The 21,900-nt window shown below is 37.1% G+C and overlaps 1 protein-coding gene across 3 annotated transcripts in view; it reads left to right on the forward strand.

Annotated features, from left to right (window-relative positions):
- Positions 1-21,900, forward strand: part of HMCN1 (hemicentin 1) — a 467,939-nt gene that overhangs the window by 174,836 nt on the left and 271,203 nt on the right. For all 3 annotated transcript variants that reach the window (XM_087858481.1, XM_045811326.2, XM_087858478.1), the window contains exons 7-10: positions 12,873-12,993; positions 14,014-14,277; positions 15,523-15,667; positions 19,449-19,570. In XM_087858481.1, the coding sequence (XP_087714607.1) occupies positions 12,873-12,993; positions 14,014-14,277; positions 15,523-15,667; positions 19,449-19,570 (652 nt within the window). The remainder of the gene's footprint in view (positions 1-12,872; positions 12,994-14,013; positions 14,278-15,522; positions 15,668-19,448; positions 19,571-21,900) is intronic.

A 21,900-nucleotide genomic window follows, 5' to 3' on the forward strand; every position in this document is an offset into this window, starting at 1 on the left:
TAGGGAAGCTACAAATCCTGGATCTTATTGCTGAGCAATACAAATTTTCCATTCAGGCAGCTATATCTATATATAGAATATTTGACTATAACCACAGAAACTCTCAGGACAAATTTTGTCCTCTGTTCCTTAAGGGAAACTTCCTACAAAGACATTAAATAATAGTCAGCAACCTTTGGATTTTTACATGGCACAAACTGTTTCTATTAGTCTAGGATTATCAGTGTGATCATGTAATCTAACAGAACCCCTGGGGCACGTTTCCATTAAGTAAATTTGGACAAACTGTCCTTAGATAATCTTCCAAGTAGAGAAAGGAGTGTATGCAACCACATGATCATATTGGGATTCTGAGACGAGTAGAAAATATTTTGGTTTTAGGTAGCTATGCTCGTTGCCAGAGACTACTAATGGATTTTCTAAAGATAAGAATATTTTAGAAATCATAATCAAGTGGCATAAACTTGTTTAGGAATTACAATTAAATAAACTTCAAGTCTACAAAGGACCACACAGGAAGATTATTATTCTGGCCTCCAATTATTCTCACCTGGTGACTCTTTTGAATAAGCCTGAAGACTATATACCAGGTGTGTTATTTAAATGGATTAAGTGCAGCCTTAATTCAGATGTTTTGGGTCAATGAAATGCTTTATAGTAGATTTTTCCTGGAAAATTTCCCAGTTATTTTAGTGTGCTGATATCAGATTATCATCCAAATGGAATGCTTCTTTTATTTTTATTATTTTTTTTTATTTTTATTTTTTTAAAGATTTTATTTATTTGACAGAGATAGAGACAGCCAGCGAGAGAGGGAACACAAGCAGGGGAAGTGGGAGAGGAAGAAGCAGGCTCCCAGCGGAGGAGCCTGATGTGGGGCTCGATCCCATAACGCCGGGATCACGTCCTGAGCCTAAGGCAGGCGCTTAACCGCTGTGCCACCCAGGCACCCCAGAATGCTTCTTTTAAAAAAGGAAAAATGTCTATACACTTATGTTATATATAAGTGCATATGTATAACTATATATGTGTATTTAAATAGAATTTATTATGTGCTTTGGATACGTTTCTCTCCTTGTATCACATTTCTCTAAACATAGAATGCCTAATAAAGTGATAGTATTTAAATCTAGCTAGCATTATTATGTCTTTGTTCCTGGCATGATACCTAGCCCATAGTAGGTGCTCAGTAAATATTTGAAACCACCATATTTCTTTAATTTCTAAAGAATAGTATGCTATTCAGGAACAAATACTTTGAAAAGAGTTGGGCATTTTTTAAAATTCAAGATCCACTACTTAATATCTTTTTGACCTTACAGAAATTAGCTAATTTCATGAGTCTGAGAAAAATGGGGAAAATAATACCTACTTATTAACACATTAATGGTAAAATTAGTTTTTCTTATACTCTTGAATATGTGTAAATCGAAAAATATCTCTATACTTTCTATTAATGCAAATTAAGCATGAAGTTTTTATTTTTCCTACTTTGGGTTTATTTTGTTAAATAAAACATTGAATCTCTTTAGGAGAGAGAATCAAAGCCAGCTCTATCAATCAGATTTTAATTCACCTTATAACAGGACAGGTTTCACATTTAGTAGTAGTAGGAATTCTCACTGGCTTAATACAAGAAAGCTCATTCCTTACTAATTCACATGCCCTTTTGGTGTTGACAAGATGTTTTTACACAGTCACTCAGGAACCCAAGCTGATGAAGGCTCCACCATAATTTAGAACTTTCAGCCTCTTCAGTTATTATAGTGAGGGAAAAGATTGGAGGATGTGCATTGAATTTTTAGAAAAAGGAATTTGTGTTAATTCTGGGATGACACAGACATCTCTGTGAATGAGAGACACACTTTATTCTCTTTTATCATGGCCTAGTGGTATTCTAGATCTAGCTCGTAATGGCTCATAGAGAGGAAATTACACACTTTCTCTTCCCACCTCTGTATTCAGTAACATCATGTGGGGAGCTTGAAATCAGCCATGGTGGTAGTATTTATATCACAGAAATTGGCAAATGCCAAAAATTAGGGCCCCCCAGAAAGCAGTTTACTAATACTCCACTAACCTGACCTCTCCTAAATGAAAGCATATTTAGAAATGTAACTATGGTAAATGACTAGTTGAAGGGTATTATTGTCTACTACGCCATAGTGTCCAGATCAACCAGAGATTGTTATCCGAAAATGCTGTGCATAGACTTAGGTCCTATGGAAAGAACACTGAACTTGGAATTGTTGCCACTGAACTTGCTATCTAAACCTAGGCAAGTAATCATTTATTTGAACATCAGTTTCTTTTTTTTCCCTTTTCTTCTTTTTTAATTTAAATTCAGTTAGCCAAAATATAGTTTTTGATGTAGTGTTCAATGATTCATTAGTTGCATATAAAACCCAGTGCTCATCACGTCACCTGTCCTCTTTAATGCCCACCACCCAGTTACCCCATCCCCCCACCCATCTCCCTTTCTGCAACCCTCAATTTCTTTATGGTCCCATAAAATCATCTTTGAATGCAGTAGGATTATATGAAATAATGTGTGAACATACTTAGCACAATGCTTCTAGAAAAAGTCAGTAAATTCTTGATGAATCTGGCATTCACTGGTTCTTAAGGAATCTAAGGAAAAGTACCAACATTAGGCATTTAGAGGGCTTTAAATATAATTTGTTAAACCTACACTTACTAAGTACCTTATTGAGTAATATTTTGTAGATGATGAATATGATGTAGTTATTGCCTTAAGGGACTTTCAATATAGAGAGGTATTTAATAGGCCTTTATGCTTAAACTAAGACATAGATCCATCTGCAATAGAGCTGACCAGGAAGATACCAGAGAAGTAACTGATTTTTCCTGGAGCTCTCCATGGTGCTTGTTTCACAGTACTCTAGTCTATCCTCTTTGACTCCTCATAGACTCACTCCAATTCAGAAACCTAGACTCTGGTCTATTTTGCTCCTTCTTTTCTCTTACTTCTTTGTGGATCAAGGTTACCTGTTGATAATTTTAGGATGCCAGTAGATATCTATTATAATTTTATCTTGCCTCCCCTCTGCTCACGCTGCAGCAGCTTGTGTATTCCTGACTCAGACCCTTCTACAACTTAACCAATGTGACATTTGCAATTCAGAGCAATAATGAATTCAGAGTAATTTTGAATTCATTACATTGAATTCAGAGAGTAATTCAGTGTAATTCAGAATAAAGTTCATAGTAGATCGTTATCAACCATAAAAATTGTATGAATAAATATGCTGTATGAAATATGATTCTCAGAGTTTCTAGCCCACACAAATCCTCTTTGATGTCTAGTGTGTAGAAATTATCCTGTTATGGTTGGAGCTATCATGCTGCTGCTAGATTTCCCTCCTCTTAAACTACAGAAGCCATGAGGTTAGGGTGACTGTGCAGAAATGATACTTTAAGATATTCTGTGGTGGAGAGATCCTTCTTGGAGTCAAATTCAAATAATAATAATAATAATAATAATAATAATGTTAATATTTCTTTCTTCCCCTTTTTCCATTTCCTGGTTCATTTTACCATTATTATACATAGGACCTTTTTGTTCTTATAAACATTAATATTTGAAAAAGGGAGCTCAGCTAAGAAAAATTAAAATAAGTTTACCTTAAGAAAACAGACTTAAATTATAAAGTAAACTATGGCACTTTCTTTTTTTTTTTTAAGATATATTTATTTTAGAGAAAGAGGGAGAGAATGTGTGAGTCGGGGAGAGGGGCAGAGGCAGAGAGAGAAGGAGAGAAGCAGACTCTGTGCTCAGAGCAGAGCCCCATGTGGGGCTGATCCCAAGACCCTGAGATCACCACCTGAGCTGAAATCAAGAGTCAGCTGCTTAACCAACTGAGCCATCCAGGTGCCTCTATGGCACTTTCTTATCAAGACATTTTAATGTGATTTTTTTTGTTTGTTTGTTTTTATTATTTTTTAAAAATTTTTTAAATTATATTATGTTAGTCACCATACAGTACATCCCTGGTTTTTGATGTAAAGTTCAATGATTCATTAGTTGCGTATAACACCCAGTACACCATGCAATACGTGCCTCCTTACTACCCATCACCAGCCTATCCCATTCCCCCACCCCCGTCCGCTCTGAAGCCCTCAGTTTGTTTCTCAGAGTCCATAGTCTTTCATGCTTCATTCCCCCTTTCTGATCACCCCCCCTTCCTTATCCCCCTTCCCCTACCGATCTTCCTAGTTCTTATGTTCCATAGATGAGAGAAATCATGTGATAATTGTCTTTCTCTGCTTGACTTATTTCACTTAGCATTATTTCCTCCAGTGCCGTCCATGTTGCAGCAAATGTTGAGAAATCGTTCTTTCTGATAGCTGAGTAATATTCCATTGTATATATGGACCACAACTTCTTAATCTAGTCATCTGTTGAAGGGCATCTCGGTTCCTTCCACGATTTAGCTATTGTGGACAATGCTGCTATGAACATTGGGGTGCATATGGCCCTTCTCTTCACTACGTCTGTATCTTTGGGGTAAATACCCAGTAGTGCAATGGCTGGGTAATAGGGTAGCTCAATTTTTAAGGGACACTGTTTTCCAGAGTGGCTGTACCAACTTACATTCCCACCAACAAGGTAGGAGGGATCCCCTTTCTCCACATCCTCTCCAGCAATTGTTGTTTCTTGCCTTGTCAATTTTTGCCATTCTAACTGGCGTAAGGTGGTATCTTAGTGTTATTGATTTGAATTTCCCTGATGGCTAATGATTTTGAACATTTTTTCATGTGTCTATTAGCCATTTGTATGTCCTCATTGGAAAAGTGTCTGTTCATATCTTCTGCCCATTTTATGATTTATTTGTTTCTTGCGTATTGAGTTTGAGAGGTTCTTTGTAGATCTTGGATACCTGTCTTTTATCTGTAGAATCATTTGCAAATATCTTCTCCCATTCCGTGGGCTGCCTCTTAGTTTTTTTGACTATTTCCATGGCTGTGCAGAAGCTTTTTATCTTAGTCCCACAAGTTCATTTTATCTTTTGTTTCTCTTGCCTTTGGAGATGTGTCAAGAAAAAGGTTGCTTTGGCCGATGTCATAGAGGTTGCTGCCTATGTCCTACTCTAGGATTTTGATGGATTCCTGTCTCACATCGAGGTCTTTCATCCATTTGGAGTTTATCTTTGTGTATGGTGTGAGAGAGTGGTCAAGTTTCATTCTTTTGCATGTAGCTGTCCAATGTTCCCAGCACCATTTATTGAAGAGACTATCTTTTTTTACACCGGATGGTTTTTCCTGCTTTATCAAAGATAAGTTGCCCAAAGAGCCGAGGGTCCATTTCTGGGTTCTCTACTCTGTTCCATTGGTCTACGTGTCTGATTTTGTGCCAGTACCATGCTGTCTTTGTGATCACAGCTTTGTAGTACAGCTCGAAATCCGGCATTGTGATGCCCCCAGCTTTGTTTTTCCTTTTCAACCGTTCCTTGGCGATTCGGGGCCTTTTCTGGTTCCATACAAATTTAAGAACTATTTGTTCCAGTTCTTTGAAAAATGTCATTGGTATTTTGATCAGGATAGCATTGAAAGTATAGATTGCTCTGGGTACCATGGACATTTTAACTATGTTAATTCTTCCGATTCATGAGCATGGAATATTTTTCCATCTTTTTGTGTCTTCTTCAATGTCTTTCAAGAGTGGTTTATAGTTTCTAGAACATAGGTCCTTTACGTCTCTGGTTAAGTTAATTCCAAGGTAACCTATGGTTTTTGGTGCTATTGTAAATGGGAGAGATTCCCTAATTTCTCTCTCTTCAGTCTCATTATTCGTTTATAGAAATGCAACTGATTTCTGAGCATTGATTTTGTCTCCCGCCACATTACTGAATTGCTCTATAACTTCTAATAGTTTGGGAGTGGATTCTTTTTGGGTTTTCCATATAAAGTATCATGTCATCTGCGAAGAGAGACATTTTGACTTCTTCTTTGCCGATTTGGATACCTTTTATCCCTTTTTGTTGTCTGATTGCTGTTGCAAGGACTTCTAGTATTATGTTGAATAATAGTGGCGAGAGTGGGAATCCTTGTCGTGTTCCTGATCTTAAGGGAAAGGCTTCCAGCTTTTCCCCATTGAGAATGATATTTGCTGTAGTCTTTTCATAGATGGTTTTTATGAGATTGAGGAATGTACCCTCTATCCGTACACTCTGAAGGGTTTTAATCAGGAAAGGATGCTGTATTTTGTCAAATGCTTTTTCTGCATCTATTGAGAGAATCATATGATTTTTGAATTTTTCCTTCTGGATAAAACCTATGACACTGATTGATTTGCGAATGTTGAACCACGCTTGCATCCCAGGGATGAATCCCACTTGGTCATGATGGATAATCCTTTTAATGTACTGTTGGAGTCTATTAGCCAGGATCTTGTTGAGGATTTTGGCGTCCATATTCATTAGGGAAATCGGTCTGTAATTCTCCTTTTTGAGGGGGTCTTTGCCTGGTTTGGGGATCAAGGTAATATTGGCCTCATAGAATGAGTTTGGTAGCTTTACTTCTGTTTCTATTTTCTGAAATAGCTTTAGGAGAATAGGTATTATTTCTTCTTTGAATGTTTGGTAGAATACCCCAGGAAAACCATCCGGGCCTGGAGTTTTGTTTTTTGGAAGGTTGTTATCATTGTTTCAATCTCTTCGTAATTAATTGGCCTGTTTAAAAATCAATTTCTTCCTGTTTCAGTCTTGGTAGTTTATAGGTTTCCAGGAAGTCCTCCATCTCTTCCAGATTGCTTAATTTATTGACGTAAAGCTGTTGATAAAAGTTTCTAATAATCCTTCCAATTTCATTGGTGTTGGTTGTGACCTCTCCTTTTTCATTCATAATTTTATTAATTTGGGTCCTTTCTCTATTCTTTTGGATAAGTCTTGCCAGTGGTCTGTCAATTTTATTGATTCTCTCAAAGAACCAGCTTCTAGTTCTGCTGATCTGCTCTACTGTACTCCTGGTTTCTAATTAGTTGATTTCTGCTCTAATCTTGGTCAGCTGCTTCCTCGTGAGTGTATTAGGTCGGTCCCTCTGTTGCTGTTCCAGCTTCTTGAGGTGAGAATATAAAAATTGCATTTTAGATTTTTCTATTCTTTTGAGTGAGGCTTGGATGGCTATGTATTTCCCCCTTAGGACTGCCTTTGCAGTATCCCATAGGTTTTGGACCGTTGTGTTTTCATTCTCGTTGGTCTCCATAAATTGTTTAAATTGATTTTTGATTTCCTGGTTTATCGAGTCATTCCAGAGCAGGATGGTTCTTAGTCTCCAAGTGTTTGAGTTTCTTCCAAATTTTTCCTTGTGGTTGAGTTCCAATTTCAAAGCGTTGTGGTCTGAGAATATGCAGGGAATAATTTCAGTCTTTTGGTATCGGTTGAGTTCTGTTTTGTGTCACAGAACATGGTCTATTCTTGAGAATGTTCCATGGGCATTAGAATAGAATGAGTATTCTTTGGTTCTGGGGTGTAGTGTTCTATATATATCTATGAGGTCCACCTCGTCGAGTATAGCATTTAAAGCCCTTGTTTCTTTGCTGATTTCTTGCATAGGTGATCTGTATATTGCTGATAGTGGAGTGTTGAGGTCTCCTACTATTAGTGTATTTTTATCTATATGTCTCTTTATTGTGGTTAAGAGTTGGCTTGTGTATTTTGCTGCTCCCCTGTTGGGGGCATATATATTTATAATTGTCATATCCACTTGTTGGATACATCCTTTAAGAGTAATATAGTGCCCTTCTGTGTCTCTAACTATAGTCTTTAGTTTAAAATCCAATCTGTCTGATATGAGAATTGCTACCTCAGCTTTCTTTTGAGGTCCATTGGCGTGAAAGATGGTATTCCATCCCTTTACTTTCAGTCTGAATGTATCTTTAGGTTCAAAATGAGTCTCTTGTAGACAGCAAATGGATGGGTCATGTCTTTTTATCCAATCTGCAACCCTGTGACACTTTATGGGAGCATTTAGGCCATTTACATTGAGACTGAATATTGAGAGGTATGATTTTAATGATGCCATGTTGCCAGTACAGTCTTTGTTTCTGTCAATTGTGTCTTTCTGTTCTGTATCACTCTTGGGGCCTTTTTACCTTTATAGACCCCCCCTTAGTATCTCCTGTAGGGCTGGTTTCATGGTTACAAAATTGGTCAATGACTGGCGATTCTGGAAGGTCTTTATTTCTCCATCAATTCTGAATGACAGCCTGGCTAGATAAAGGATCCTTGGCTGCATGTTTTTCTCTGAAAGAGCTTTAAAAATGCCCCCCCCAACCCTTTCTCTCATTCCAGGTCTGTGTAGACAGGTCTGACGTAATTCCTTTACCTTTGCCTTGGTATGTGAGAAATTTCTTTGCCCTGGCCGCTTTCAATACTGTATCCTTGGATCTAATATTTGCGGACTGCACTATGACATGATGTGGTGTAGGTTTGTCGTGCTTGAGCTTGGGAGGGGTCCTCTCTGCCTCTTGGACACGAATGTTTGTTTCCCTTGCTAGATTAGGGAAGTTTTCAGCTACAATTTGTTCAAATATCTCTTCTAGACCTCTGTTTTTCTCCACCCCCTCGGGGATGCCGATGATTCTGACATTGGAACGTTTCATTGAGTCAGTAATCTCCGGTAACCTACATTCATGAGAATGGATTTTTTTGAGTCCAGATTCTATTTTAGCTTTCTCTTCTACTAACCCATCTTCCAATTCGCTGATACGTTCTTCTGCCTCATTCACCCTGGCCGTCAGACCCTCTAGTTTTGACTTCATTTGGCTCATAGAATTTTTAATTTCTGCCAGATTCACTCTCATTTCCACCCTTAGAGATTCTATATTCTCATTAACATTTCGTTAATACTTTTTTCAAGTCTACATATCATCTTGACCATTGTCACTCTGAATTCCATTTCTGATAATTTGGTTATATCCATATCCATTAGTTCTGTGGCAGAGGCCACAGACTCATTGTCTTTTCTTTGCTGGGGGGAATTTCTCCTTCTTTTCATTCTGATGAGGAGAGAGTGCGGGGTTGTCCAGAGCCCAAATTATTGACTGGGACCCAGGCCATGCGCCTTTGTTTTATAGTGATCTTAGGGATGTGGGCTTCTTGATTTTTCAGCCTGCCTTCTGGGGGAGGGTGCGTGCTGCGCCAATACTCAGGCAACCCTGTTTGGGTAGAGTCTCCGTGTCCCCTGTGAGGGGGGATGGGGATGGGCACACTGTGAGCCGGTCTTTCCAGGCTTTTGTTCTTTGGCTGCTTTCCCTGGTGGTTTGCTGTGCCTCTTCGGAGAGTCAGAGAAGCAGTAGCCAAATCTCAGCCTATTTCTCAGAACAGAGGGATCGCGGACCGTTCTCCACTGATGTTCTAGCCACTTTAACTCTGTTTCTTTAGGTGCTGCTCAACCCTGCAGGGTCCAGGGATGTGTGCCCCACACCTGGCATCCCAGCCCTCACTCCCAGGGCCGGCGCATCTCTGTCCTTTGTGTTTCTAACACCGCCAGCCGCCCCCGCGCACTCCCGGAGCTCCTGGTCTCAGTCTGGTTCCAATGAGCACACTGGAGCTCCGTTTCAGTGTGGTCACGTGCGCGTTTCCCGGCTCACGGTCTCAGTCTGTTGTCTCGCGGGTGCCGGTCCGCAAGTCCGCCCGCTCCCCCGAGCAGGTGGCTACCGCTTCCCGGCACCCAAACGCGGTGGCTCCCTCCCCCTTCCATTTATCTTCCGATATCTGTGCATAGTTTCATGGCTCCCCGCTTCCTACCTCAATACTCAGCACTGGAGATGTTCATTTGTAGAGATCCAGATGTATCTTCCTGCATCTCAGGCTGATTCCTTGGATCTTCAGGCTGGTCTGGTACCTATTCAACTTGACTCAGGGGACCGGCTGAAAAAGGGGTTCCCTACTCCTCCGCCATCTTAACTCCTCCTCCTAATGTGATGTTTTTTGTTCCCAAAATATTATCCAAGTATTGTAATTCTTTTAAGAGAATGATTAAAGAATGATAAATGCATGCATGAGTGTCATAGGTCATTTTTAACTGACTCAGTTTAAATTTCTTCTTTTAATTATTTTTTTAAACTGTAATTTTGGTTTATTTGTGGTGTCCTTTGCTCCCATTACCTTGAATAATACAGAGTTGTATATAATTTTGCATGAAAACTGACTTATGTAGAAATATCTTTTATTGACAAAATCTTTTAAATTCTATGCAATATTCCTACTGTTTGTAGTATAATATAGAAATATGAAATTTAAATATTTTGTTAGCTTATTACCCTTCATATTTTTGGCATTGCTCAGAGAATAGGAAACCTACATCCTTATTTCAACATACTTTGTTAATTAGTGTATTTTAAAGATCAAAATTAATGTATTTTACAATAATTTTATAGAGGATAAAGGAGCTTCCAATACTATTCATCAACTCTGCTTTATTTTTAATGTATTGGTTAGTAATGGAAGATGCTGTATTTTCAAGCATGGGTAATATCTAATTTTCTCACTTAGATATTAAGCACCACTCTTAAAACGGACTCTTTGTCAGTTGATATGTGCACAGAACATTTGCCAGATAATTAACACTTGCTGTCAGTCATTTGGAAAACTGTGGGTCATATGTACCCTTGGTAACCTCAACAGCCATTTTATCATAGGAGACTTTCTGAGCAGCAAGGCTAGTAATTATATGATGTCAGTGAACAAATATAAATCAAATCATCATAGTATTGACCCTTCTAATTGTCCTCACATGAAATCAGTAGGCAATAGTGTCTTCAATAAAGCACTATGTGATCTAAAACAGCTGAAATTAGACTTAGAAGGGTTTTATATAACCCTTAGGAAATCTCAATCTTAAAATTAGATCATGGGGGTCGCCTGGGTGGCTCAGTCGGTTGAGCATTTGACTCTTGATCTCAACTTTGGTCTTGATTTCAATGTTGTGAATTCAAGTCCTGCATTGGGTGTGGAGCCTACTTAAAAAAAAAAAAAAAGATAAAATTGGACCATGGTCCATATCCCTTCCCCGATCTTTTTTTTTTTTTGCTTTATTATATGGAATTCATGACAAATTTCCCTTTGGAAATTATAGAGTAAGTGGTGGTACTGAGACCCCTACATTTACACATACAGTCCTTTGTAACCGTTAAGAAAATGGGCTGTAGTCATTAGCAGCATCCTTTATACTAAGAATACAACAAACCTATTTTTATGGAGATATGCATTTTTTCTTTTCCGTCACTTTCATTTTCCATTTTTTTTTCTTTTTGGGTTTTTGCCAATTCTGCTCAATGAGAAAAAAATATGGTAGCGAAAGGGACATATCTCTTCATCTTTCCTCTCCTCATTGCTAAATAACAAGGAGCCATTGATTTTGGGGAACCTGTGTAGTTTGCAGAGCTCTGTTGGTGGCATGTTTTTGATCATGGTGTGGCTTCATCTGGCTGTTCACCAGATTAAAATTTTATGGATAATTGTGTATAATACAGGCACATATATTTCTAGTACACTTTATTAATGGTGCTACCACGTGGTCATTTTATTTTGAGGGAGATCTTGGTGATCAATGTAATAAAATAATGGTGAACTCTTGTTCATTGATGTCAGGTGGGTTTTTGAAAAGCAGATCCCTAGACTCCACTCACCAAAGATTCTGATCCAGTGAATCTGGGCTGGAGCTCAGAAGTCCGCATTTTCAAGAAACAACCTGAGTGATGTTGTGTAGCTGTAGCTGCAGGGGCTCCTCAGATCATATTTTGAAAGATACTGAGACAGAGGCTAACTCCTACTTATCTTGCCCTTGGGAGAAAATGTAGCACTGTGGTGAAGACCCTGGAGCCTGACCTTTCCATTAAAACCCCACCTCTGTAGTTAGGAAGCCTTGTGAACTTGGGAAGCTACTTAATGACTGGTGTCCCACCTCCTTATCTGTGCGATGGTGATGATGATATATATCTGGTAGGATTGTAACGAGACTTAAATAAGCCAATGTATTTAAAGAGACTGGACATAGAGGAAGTGCCCAATGAACATAAGTGTTACAATTTTATCCTGTGGCCCTCATCCACATTATTTATTATTTATGCACATATGAGTCACTTCAGTGCTGAGTTATCATTAATATTTAGTTCAGCCATCACCCTCTTAGTAGGATTTAGCCAAACTATAGGCTAGTCTGTTCCTTTAATGCATTTCTATGTACCTCTTATGTATTTCTAATATTGCATCATATTAAAGATTTCTATTTCTCCATCTGTATCCCTCACCAGCCATGACTCTTAGAGGATAGGGACGATATTTTACTCACATTTGTGTCTCGAGCACCGAGTGCCTTCGTTAGGACACAGCTGAGCTAGGGATGCTGGTTGGCTAAAATCTGGATAGTGGTCAAATCTTGTGGTTGTCCTGGCTGTATCTTCCCAGAGACAAAGAAAAAGGAAATATTTTCCAGAATCAAACCTGGATAGGGTTGAGAGGAGAAGATTTATTCATTCATTCATTTCATCAATATTTGCTAAACATCTACCATGTAAACCACCGTGAACAAAACAAAGATCTGTGTCATCATGGAGCTTTTACAGTTTAACTTCAGGGCTATTCACCGGTGACTAAACACCTGTATCTTTTAACATTGGCCTGCAGTGTATTACCGAATTTTATTTTAGAGCAGTCCCCTGGGGTATGTATTACAAAACTTGCATTTAAGATGTAGAATCCTAGTTAAGTTTAGAACACCCAGATCAGAGCTTCAGTTATTGGACATCAGTCCTAATGAAACACTCTGTAGTTTCCCATACTGGTTAGTGTTTATTATGACTGGTAACTTGATCAACTGATGGGATTTTTCTTTAAACATTTTTCCAGACTTCTAGCAGTGGAAGGCACTCTGTTCGCATCACTGGCCTTAGTACTATTGATTTCCGAGCTGGTTTTTCCAGAAAGCCCACCCTGGACTTCAAAAAAACAGTCAGCAGACCGGTGCAAGGTTTGTATGTACATATTACATGGTAGACCGGTGCAAGGTTTGTATGTACACATTACATGGTAGATATCCAGGTGTAAAATATTTCTATTTGTATGTACATCGACATGGTAGATATCCAAGTGCAAAATATTTCTTAAACTGTCTGTGATTTTATAATTTTGTAGTCTTCAACAAAATTGGGAAACATAGCGTTTTTACTTTAACATGATTATATTCTTGGCCTAGTCATTTTTTCTCAGAGCATAGTCCCAAGATCAGTGATATTGAAATTACTCAGAAAGCTTGTTAAAAATTAAGATTCCCAGGACACATCCCAGATCTCCTGAATTAGAACTGAATCAGGTTGGACCCAGGAATATGCACTAACAAGCACCCCAGTTGATTCCTAAACTTACTGAACTTTTAAAACTACTGATCTGGATCTTGAGACGTCTTACTAACATCTGTAAATTGCTTTGTTGTCAAGGTGAAAAATGTGGATTTTATGTGTGTAGATAGCTAAAAAATTAAAGACATCATGTATTATTGAACATTCAAAGATAAAAATTATTGTCGCTCCTTAAAGCTTGTTCTTATTTTATTCATGCAATATTATACTTCTTATATTATACTTCTGTAGCTAAAAAATGCTTAATCCTACTGTGACTCTTCAAATTTTGTTTTTTCTGGTTGTTCATTTATTTTATTACTGCAGTTACTAGAAAGATACAAATAGTGAGTCTTTAAAAATTAAATATTCATGTTATTAAACATCATGTAACACAGTATTCACAATTCTAGTTTTTCCATGTATAAATATTGTTAAAATACCATAAAAATAAGTATTAGGATTCCCAAAGTTTCTCGTCATGAGTAAGCTGTCTTTTATGTAAAAAAGATTCTATAATTAAGCCACAATTTATAGGACAGTTTTTAGTACTCATACTTATGATACTTATCTGTTATAATGCAAAGATTTATTTGATATATAACCTCAATTGCATGTTACTTGTAAATAATAACAAAGCCTTTCTCCTATAGGAATACCTACCTATGTGCTGTTGAATACTTCTGGAATTTCCGCCCCAGCCAGAGTAGATCGTCTTGAACTTCTGAGTATCTCAGGCAGTTCTCTTAAGACTATTCCTGTTAAATATTACCCAGACCGAAAACCTTATGGCTTGTGGAATATTTCTGACTTTATACCACCAAATGAAGCTTTCTTTCTCAAAGTAACAGGCTATGATAAAGATGATCATCTTTTCCAGAGGGTATCAAGTGTTTCCTTCTCCAGTATCATCCCAGGTGAGACATCATTTTATTGAACACTGGAACATTGATAGTTTAAGGGAGTGATGTGGTCCTTAAAGGATGAACTATAAAGTAAAAAAAAAAAATACCTTCACATTATTACTGGCTTATCAAATTGATGGGCATTTACATTTAGGTAACACAATTTTTCTTAATCATAAAAAACACATTCAAAGTTTCATGTTAACTCTCACTGATTGCCGATCTGAAAATTTTGATTGCTTTACTCAGTGTGATAACTAGAACTGGGAAATTCTGGTACTCTTACTCCCCCCCCCCAAAATGTGCAATGTTTGATCAAGCTACCTAAATTTGCCAAATGGGTTAAATGTTTATATATGATTGTCAGAAACCTACTTCATGAATGGTAATTCACTGTAAACAACTGGTGATGATTCTGCCTTTATGTAATAAGTTGGCAGTTAGTTAATTGGTAAGCTAGCTACTCATATATTTGTTATATAGAGATAAGATCACAGATTAGGGATTATTTAGAGACATGAGATAGCATTTCAATTTTTCTATTTGTGTTATTTCTCAAGACTAACGACAACTCTGATCAAAATTTTGAACTGTAGCTAGAACTGTGGATACACAAATCTGTATTGTTTCTAATATTGTAGTGTTGGATTGAGGAACAACAATTTATCATTTATACATAAGGTTATAATTTGGGAAATTCAGAAACAACTGTATAGCTATTCTTTAATCATTGTCAAATGATGAGAATAGAACCGTCAGTATTTCCTCATATACGGTATTCAAAGTTAGTCGTCTTAGCCCCTAAACTGAGTACTACAGTATCTATTGGATTCTTACAAATCAGCTTTTCCCATTATTTTTGGGAAAACAATTACCCTTTGCATTCAATTCTAAGGCATGTGGGTTCTTTTCATATATTTACATTTTTGAAATAAAAATAGGTTCTACAATTGATGAAGTATTGTAACTAATTTGGTAGGTTTTTTTTTTTTCTTTCTTGGTGGCCCAAAAAATAACGTGTCTTAAGAATAAATGGAGTCTTAGATTTAATGAATACTTTAGTAAGGGTCCATGGAGATATCCAGAAATTAATAAGGTTTGAACAAAGAAAGATAATTAAAGTGGGTTTTAGTAATTTAGATTAATTAGAATGCAGAGGATTTACTGGAATAATTAAAAGTATGAAGCTTTTGAATGGATTAAAAAGAAGTACCCAATATCATTGTGATCTTTTTGCCCATGTTCTTTTCTTCCTAGATGCTCCCAAAGTTACAATGCCCAAGAAAACCCCAGGATACTACCTACAGCCAGGCCGAATTCCCTGCTCTGTTGAGAGTCTTTTACCCTTTACCCTGAGCTTTGTCAGAAATGGAGTTACACTTGGAGTAGACCAGTATTTAAAGTGCGTATATGTTTTTATTAGCAATTACAGACAGCATTAAATATCTAAATACAAATAGATACTTACTTTAATGTGCATTTTCATTGGAAATTCTCATTTATTTGTTCCATAGTCTTGGAATACGGCAGTGAACAAAACAGACACAGGTCTGTGCCCTCATGGAACTTGTAATGGAGAAAGAAAACAAATATATAATATATGTTAATTTAATAAATGCTAGAATTCATTCAAGGGTTGATTCAGGTTTTATAGAATCTGAATTTTATATAACTTGAGGGTCTCTTGTTTGTTTTTTTAAAAGATTTTATTTCTTTGACACAGAGAGTGAAGCAGGGGGAGCAATAGACAGAGGGAGAGGGAGAGGCAGACTCCCTGCTGAGCAGGGAGCCGGACGCAGGATGGATCCCAGGACCCTGGAATCATGTCCTGAGCCAAAGGCAGACACTTAACTGACTGAACCACCCAGGTGCCCCTTGAGGGTCTCTTGTTAAGATGAAGAATACAAAATTATGAGTACAAAGTTAGGTACCAAACTTGGAAGGGTCCTTGCAAAAGAGAAAAGTTTAAGCTTTGTTGGCCTTGGAGCAAACAAGTCTCTGAACGTAATTTAAAATGTTATGATCAGAGAATCTGATTAAGTGCTGTGGCAAAATACAGAGCAGATTAATTGGGATGAGTAATGCTGGTAGATAGGGTGCATGTGGTTTTGGCTTTGTTGCAATTTGAAAATTCCGGTTAAAGGACATTTGAGCAAAGACCTAAACATGGTGAGAGATGGTCATGCAGATATCTAGGGAAAAGCATTTGCACACCAGGAACAGTAAAGTGCATGTGCACAAAGGCTGGAGCAGACTGGCGTGTGGGAAAGAAAGACAGGAAGGAAGCCAGCGCAGCTGAAGTAGAAGGGTAAGGGAGGAAGTCAGGAGAGGGGAGTGTGCTGGGGGCAACAGGTGGAGCAGGAATATGCGTGGCTTTTGCATTTAGCAATCAAAGGAAGTGGGCAAGAAGGCACTGACTTTCCTTGTGAAAACGAGTGATCGTTTTTAGATAAATATAATCTATGATAAAATTAAGTAGACCTTGAAAACTGGAGGATGATTTCTGGAAAATGTTTATGTTTTTTTAACTTACTAATGAAACAAACTACATTTTGGGAAAAACTCTAGGAATTACTTTACAAAGCTTCTACGCTGTTAATTCAATACTATGATAAATAACTTCCATAAGATGCTAAATATTTGGCAGTTTTAACCTAATTTATCTCTTTGGGTCATTTTGAACAAAAACTATGGCAGGAATGTTCAGTATAACTTTAGAAAAAAAAAACACTAAGATTGAACTGTATTATTTCCTGCAACTTTTTTAATATTGTCTATCTCGATGATTTGTCTTAGTTCCATGTTTAATAACCAGCCACATAACTGACCAGGGTATCAAATGTTGAAGCTTCATAACTGCCTGATGAAATCAAATAATTCTGCTTCATGTTTAAATAGTAACATATTTCAAAGACACTTGAGATTCTTTATAAACATTAATTCATTAATTCCACACAATTCCTGGGAGGTAAGCCACAAGAATTCTTTCTCTCATTTTTCCAGCTCTGTGGCCCAGAGATGTGACATGCCTTGCTGAAAAATATTAAACTCTTTGGTTGTGAGAGGCTAAAGACGGAATTTGGCATGGGTGGTGATGGATTGATCCTTTAACCCTGATTCACTCACAGGTCCCTGCCCTAGATTTCCTAATAACTTGAGACATGTGACTTAATCTTTGTTATGTGAGTCGCTATGGTCACTAGGGGATATAAGAGAGAATTAGTGTGCATTAGCAATAGGACACATTTGTACTTGACATATTCTTTCCTTATTCCGAAGGCCATGCCTTCAAAACTTCTTATCGTGCCATATAATTTTAATGTTAACTGAGAAGACGATGTGATAAAAGAGAATTATTTTCATGTAATATTTCATAAATAAGAGAGGAGAAGGTATCACTGTAAAGAATATTCTTCAAGCAATCTGACACTGGCTGTGTGCCTTTGAACAACTCCCTTACCCTTCTTCCTGAATCTCAACTTACTTGTTTCTAGAAAAAGGGATGTGGAACTGGAAAAACTGCCACTATCTGTTCTAAAATTTCCAGGTGTCTAAGTTTTTGATGAATCCTAATATGTGCTTGGCTCTGAAGTAAGCATTGCAGAAAACACAAATGACTGTATGTATTTCAAACTCCTGCCTTCGGGAACTTACCAGTGCCTCCTAGACGATGACAGTTATAAACTTGGACTTAGCTTACTGTGGTTAAGCACCAGAGCTATAGTTTAGGTGATCACTAGGGCTTAGAGTCAACTCATAATTTTTTTCCTTCTAAATGTGACAGTAAGGACCACTGACACCTAGTGCATACACAACTGAAAAGAAACTAACTAAAATGAATATTCTCCATTACTAAAATACATGGAACAGGGGCACCTGGGTGGCTCAGTCATTAAGTGTCTGCCTTCAGCCCGCGGCGTGATCCCAAGGTTCTGGGATCAAGCCCCGCATTGGGCTCCCTGCTCCGCTAGGAAGCCTGCTTCTTCCTCTCCCACTCCCCCTGCTTGTGTTCCCTCTCTCACTGGCTGGCTCTCTCTGCGTCAAATAAATAAAATAAAATCTTTAAAAAATAAAATAAAATACATGGAACAATGACTTTGCTCATTCTCTCACTTTTCTGGTGACAGGAACCTATGACTTCACTCTATTACAAAGTCTCATGTGCTAAATACACATTAAGAGTTTAGTAAGTTCTTCATGGTTTTTTGATGATAGGTATAGTTTGTCTGGATGGTAAGAGATCTGGAGTCCTTACTATGATATTATATCTCACACCACTTTCAGACTCCAGTGGAAGGTGTCTTGACTCTGCAATGGGGTTTTCATCTCATCTATGTCTCGAATGTTTAAGAAGGTTGTAAATAGCTATGGATGAATGTAAGAAAAAAATTAAGAAAAATAGTTATGATTTTCAACTATATTTTGAAATAAGATAATGCCTGTTTTGTAGATTATTAGAATCTTGTAAATATCTATTAATACCTATTAACTAGATATTAAATATCTATTAGGATTAAATATCTATTACTAAGACACCTCCAGATAATGAGAAACAATTTGAAGGTGTTAAAGGACAAAGAATAGTGTTTATTAAATGAATGGATAAATATTATAGCAAAGGGATTTTTTTTAACCTAAATGACAGGTTTGATAATAAAACTGATAATTTTTTTTTCTTTTCTCAGTGTATACACAAATGGAACCAGATAGTTCTATAACCTTATGTAGAGCTTACACATAAGAAAGTTAAAGAGAACTTATCTTTTTGGAATCAAAAAGTCTATTTTCTACTTTCAAACTTATGAATTACCTGGATGAATTGCTTTGGCTAAGAGCCCCCACTGAACATGACCCCAAACTGGAAATAATATGGAAGGAGAAAGGATTAAAGGAGTGTTTCTCTGTTAACTCATCCTCTTATATTTTGACATAGCCAGAAAATGTTTCTCTAAAGAAATTCACAGACTCCATATCTTACTGCCTTTGTTGTGCCTTTTGCTCAGAGAGCTTAACGTTTTAATTAAAAGGTGTGTCATTTTAAGGTATAAAGAACTCTGCAATTTAATCCATTTATTTTTACCTTGTTCTTTTGAATGAATACTTCAAAAAAATAGTGGAATCGCTGCTTTCAGCTTTACCTTGTTTTTGTCATCACTAAAAAGGTTTCTATTTTCTTACCCCAGAGAATCTGCCAGTGTGAACTGGGAGATTGAACAGGTCACTTTGTCTGATGAAGGCACCTACGAGTGCATCGCTGTCAGCAGAGCAGGGACTGGACGGGCACAGACATTTTTTGATGTGTCAGGTAATTATCACTAATTTGCTTTGCAGTTGCCTGCATATTAATGCATCTATGGAAATGGGAAGTTTGCTAATCCTGGCTTCACCACCTGTTAGCTGTGTGAACTTCCTTGGGCCAATCACTTAAGGACTCAATGCTTTGGTTTCCCAAACTGTAAAATGAGGGTATCCATAACAACCTCTATCTCATGGAGAAACTATGAGGATAAATGAGAGCATATGTAAAGTACATAGGAGAGAGCCTGGCACATGGAAACACTTGAGAGACCTTAAGTATTATTGTTATTATTGTTGTACTATTATTATTATAGGGGCTCAATAAATATTTTTTGAAATAACCATATAGCATTTTTATTAAAATTTAGAGATATTTAAAGAAAGGAAGGGATGCAATTTAAGAAAAGGAAGAGTTCTATTCTGGAAATAACAAGCTTCATACTTTCCCTTTTCCTCTCCCACGTGCATAATAAGCAGAGTGCTTTTATGAATGGATTCTGACATTAAATTGAAGACAATAATGAAAGTGATCATATCCAAGAAACACAGAGCCTCAGTGGCTACAATATTGGTATTAAGAAGAGTGGAAGAAATGATAATTATTTTGCTGTTAGATATTATGTTTCCTATGAATAAATGGGAGGCAAAACTCATTGCTTTATAAGGCATAATATATTTGAGTGAAAAAACCATTTTTTCCTCTAATCTCCCAGAATTCTTAGGACACAAAAAGACTATCATTTTTAAGCCACTTATTCAGCATAAATCTAGAATTTATTGGAAAGTTTGTTTCAATTGAATTATTTTCTGCCTGCCTTGTAGACTAGTGTTGCTATGTGTTTAATATTAACCCTATTCTGACCTAAATGTAGCTGCTAAGTTTTACAAGAGTGTCTATATCTGCTTTTAGTACCAATGTGCATTTTCTTGAGACAATTTAAGACAAAAGAAACTGTAGAATTGTAGGACCGTTTAGAAGTCTAGGATTTATGTTTGTTATCAAGAAGTCCAAGCTGAACTTTAAAACAGAGACATGCAAGCATGTTCTTCTTGGAGTAAACTTATTTGTATTCTCTATTCTTAGAAAAATAAAGTTTGTCTTCTGAAAAAATTTCGTTGACATGCATCATAAACTATTCATTTTTTTCATCTCCAGTAATTATGAAAAGCATTGGAATTGTGTCAACGTTCCTCAGCTTCTGGGAAAACAAACACTTGAGCACTTGAGGTTTTCTTCTTTTTTTTTTTCCCCTAGCAATATTAATTAAGGGAAAGACAACAGGGAAAGAAGTTTGAGTGAGTGGATTTAAACATCTTGTGTAAACAACTGGGAAGTGCCAGTATGGATTTGTGAACTGATTAAGAATTTGGCTCTGTGGTGTCAGTAACTTCCATATGCATGTTGTACACATGTCCCTCTAGTTTAATCTGTGCCAGCCAGGCAGTGGTGTCACTGCCCAAGCCAGTTTTCAGGAATTATGTCCCATTCGGTCAGTTAGGAATGAAGGAGCAGAGACACTGATGGTAGTGGCAGTGACTATAACCACAGAAGTAACAAGCAAGTGCCCGTTTGGACTTGGAAGAGTAGACATTTCTTTCTGGGTTCACCGTTGCCTGAAACCTCCACCCACTTCTGAATCTCCCTTAGCCTAGGCTGAGATGCCAGCAGTTACCTGACCAGCACACTGGAATCGAGTGTAAATTCACAGGATAGTTAGCTCTTATATTTCAGAAAGGAGTGTTAGAAATCAAGGCATTATGGGGTAGTGATGTTCTTGTCTCACTATGGACACTAATTTATTTGGTAAGTCAAAGGGCACCCAAGAGCAGTTTAAAGAAAAGCTTAAGTTCTACCAATATGTTACCTCATTTTTTCCAGCATTTTCTTCTAGTTGACATGTTTAAGGATTTTTGGTTCATTTGAAATGTTGATTATTGAATGTTTTAAATACAAAATGGGTGTAAAAAGCATTGTACTTCTTTTATTGCATTTAAACACATAGAAACAAATGAATAGGGTTGCAAAAGCATGAAAAACTCATTCTTTTCAAGTGACATTTAGTAAGTTAGTTTAGTACTATTACAAAGTTACATTAATTTACTGAATTTCTTTATTAGCACAATGCTCCTCTCCTGCTGCACACACATAGAGTGCTATAATTCTGGGTTTATGTAAAATACCAAGAATAAAGAAGACTTGTCAGGGGTATGTCAGTGACAGGTAATCTTAAATTATAATTGTAGGATATTGCTTTAGAACAGGATAAGACTTGGAAATAATCTTGCACTACCTCATCATTTTGCAGGTAAAGAAACTAAAGCCCAGAGCAAGCAAGT

This window comes from Ursus americanus, chromosome 2 (assembly GCF_024610735.1).
Source record: "Ursus americanus isolate L20-20 chromosome 2, mUrsAme1.1.p, whole genome shotgun sequence".
Taxonomy (NCBI): domain Eukaryota; kingdom Metazoa; phylum Chordata; class Mammalia; order Carnivora; family Ursidae; genus Ursus; species Ursus americanus.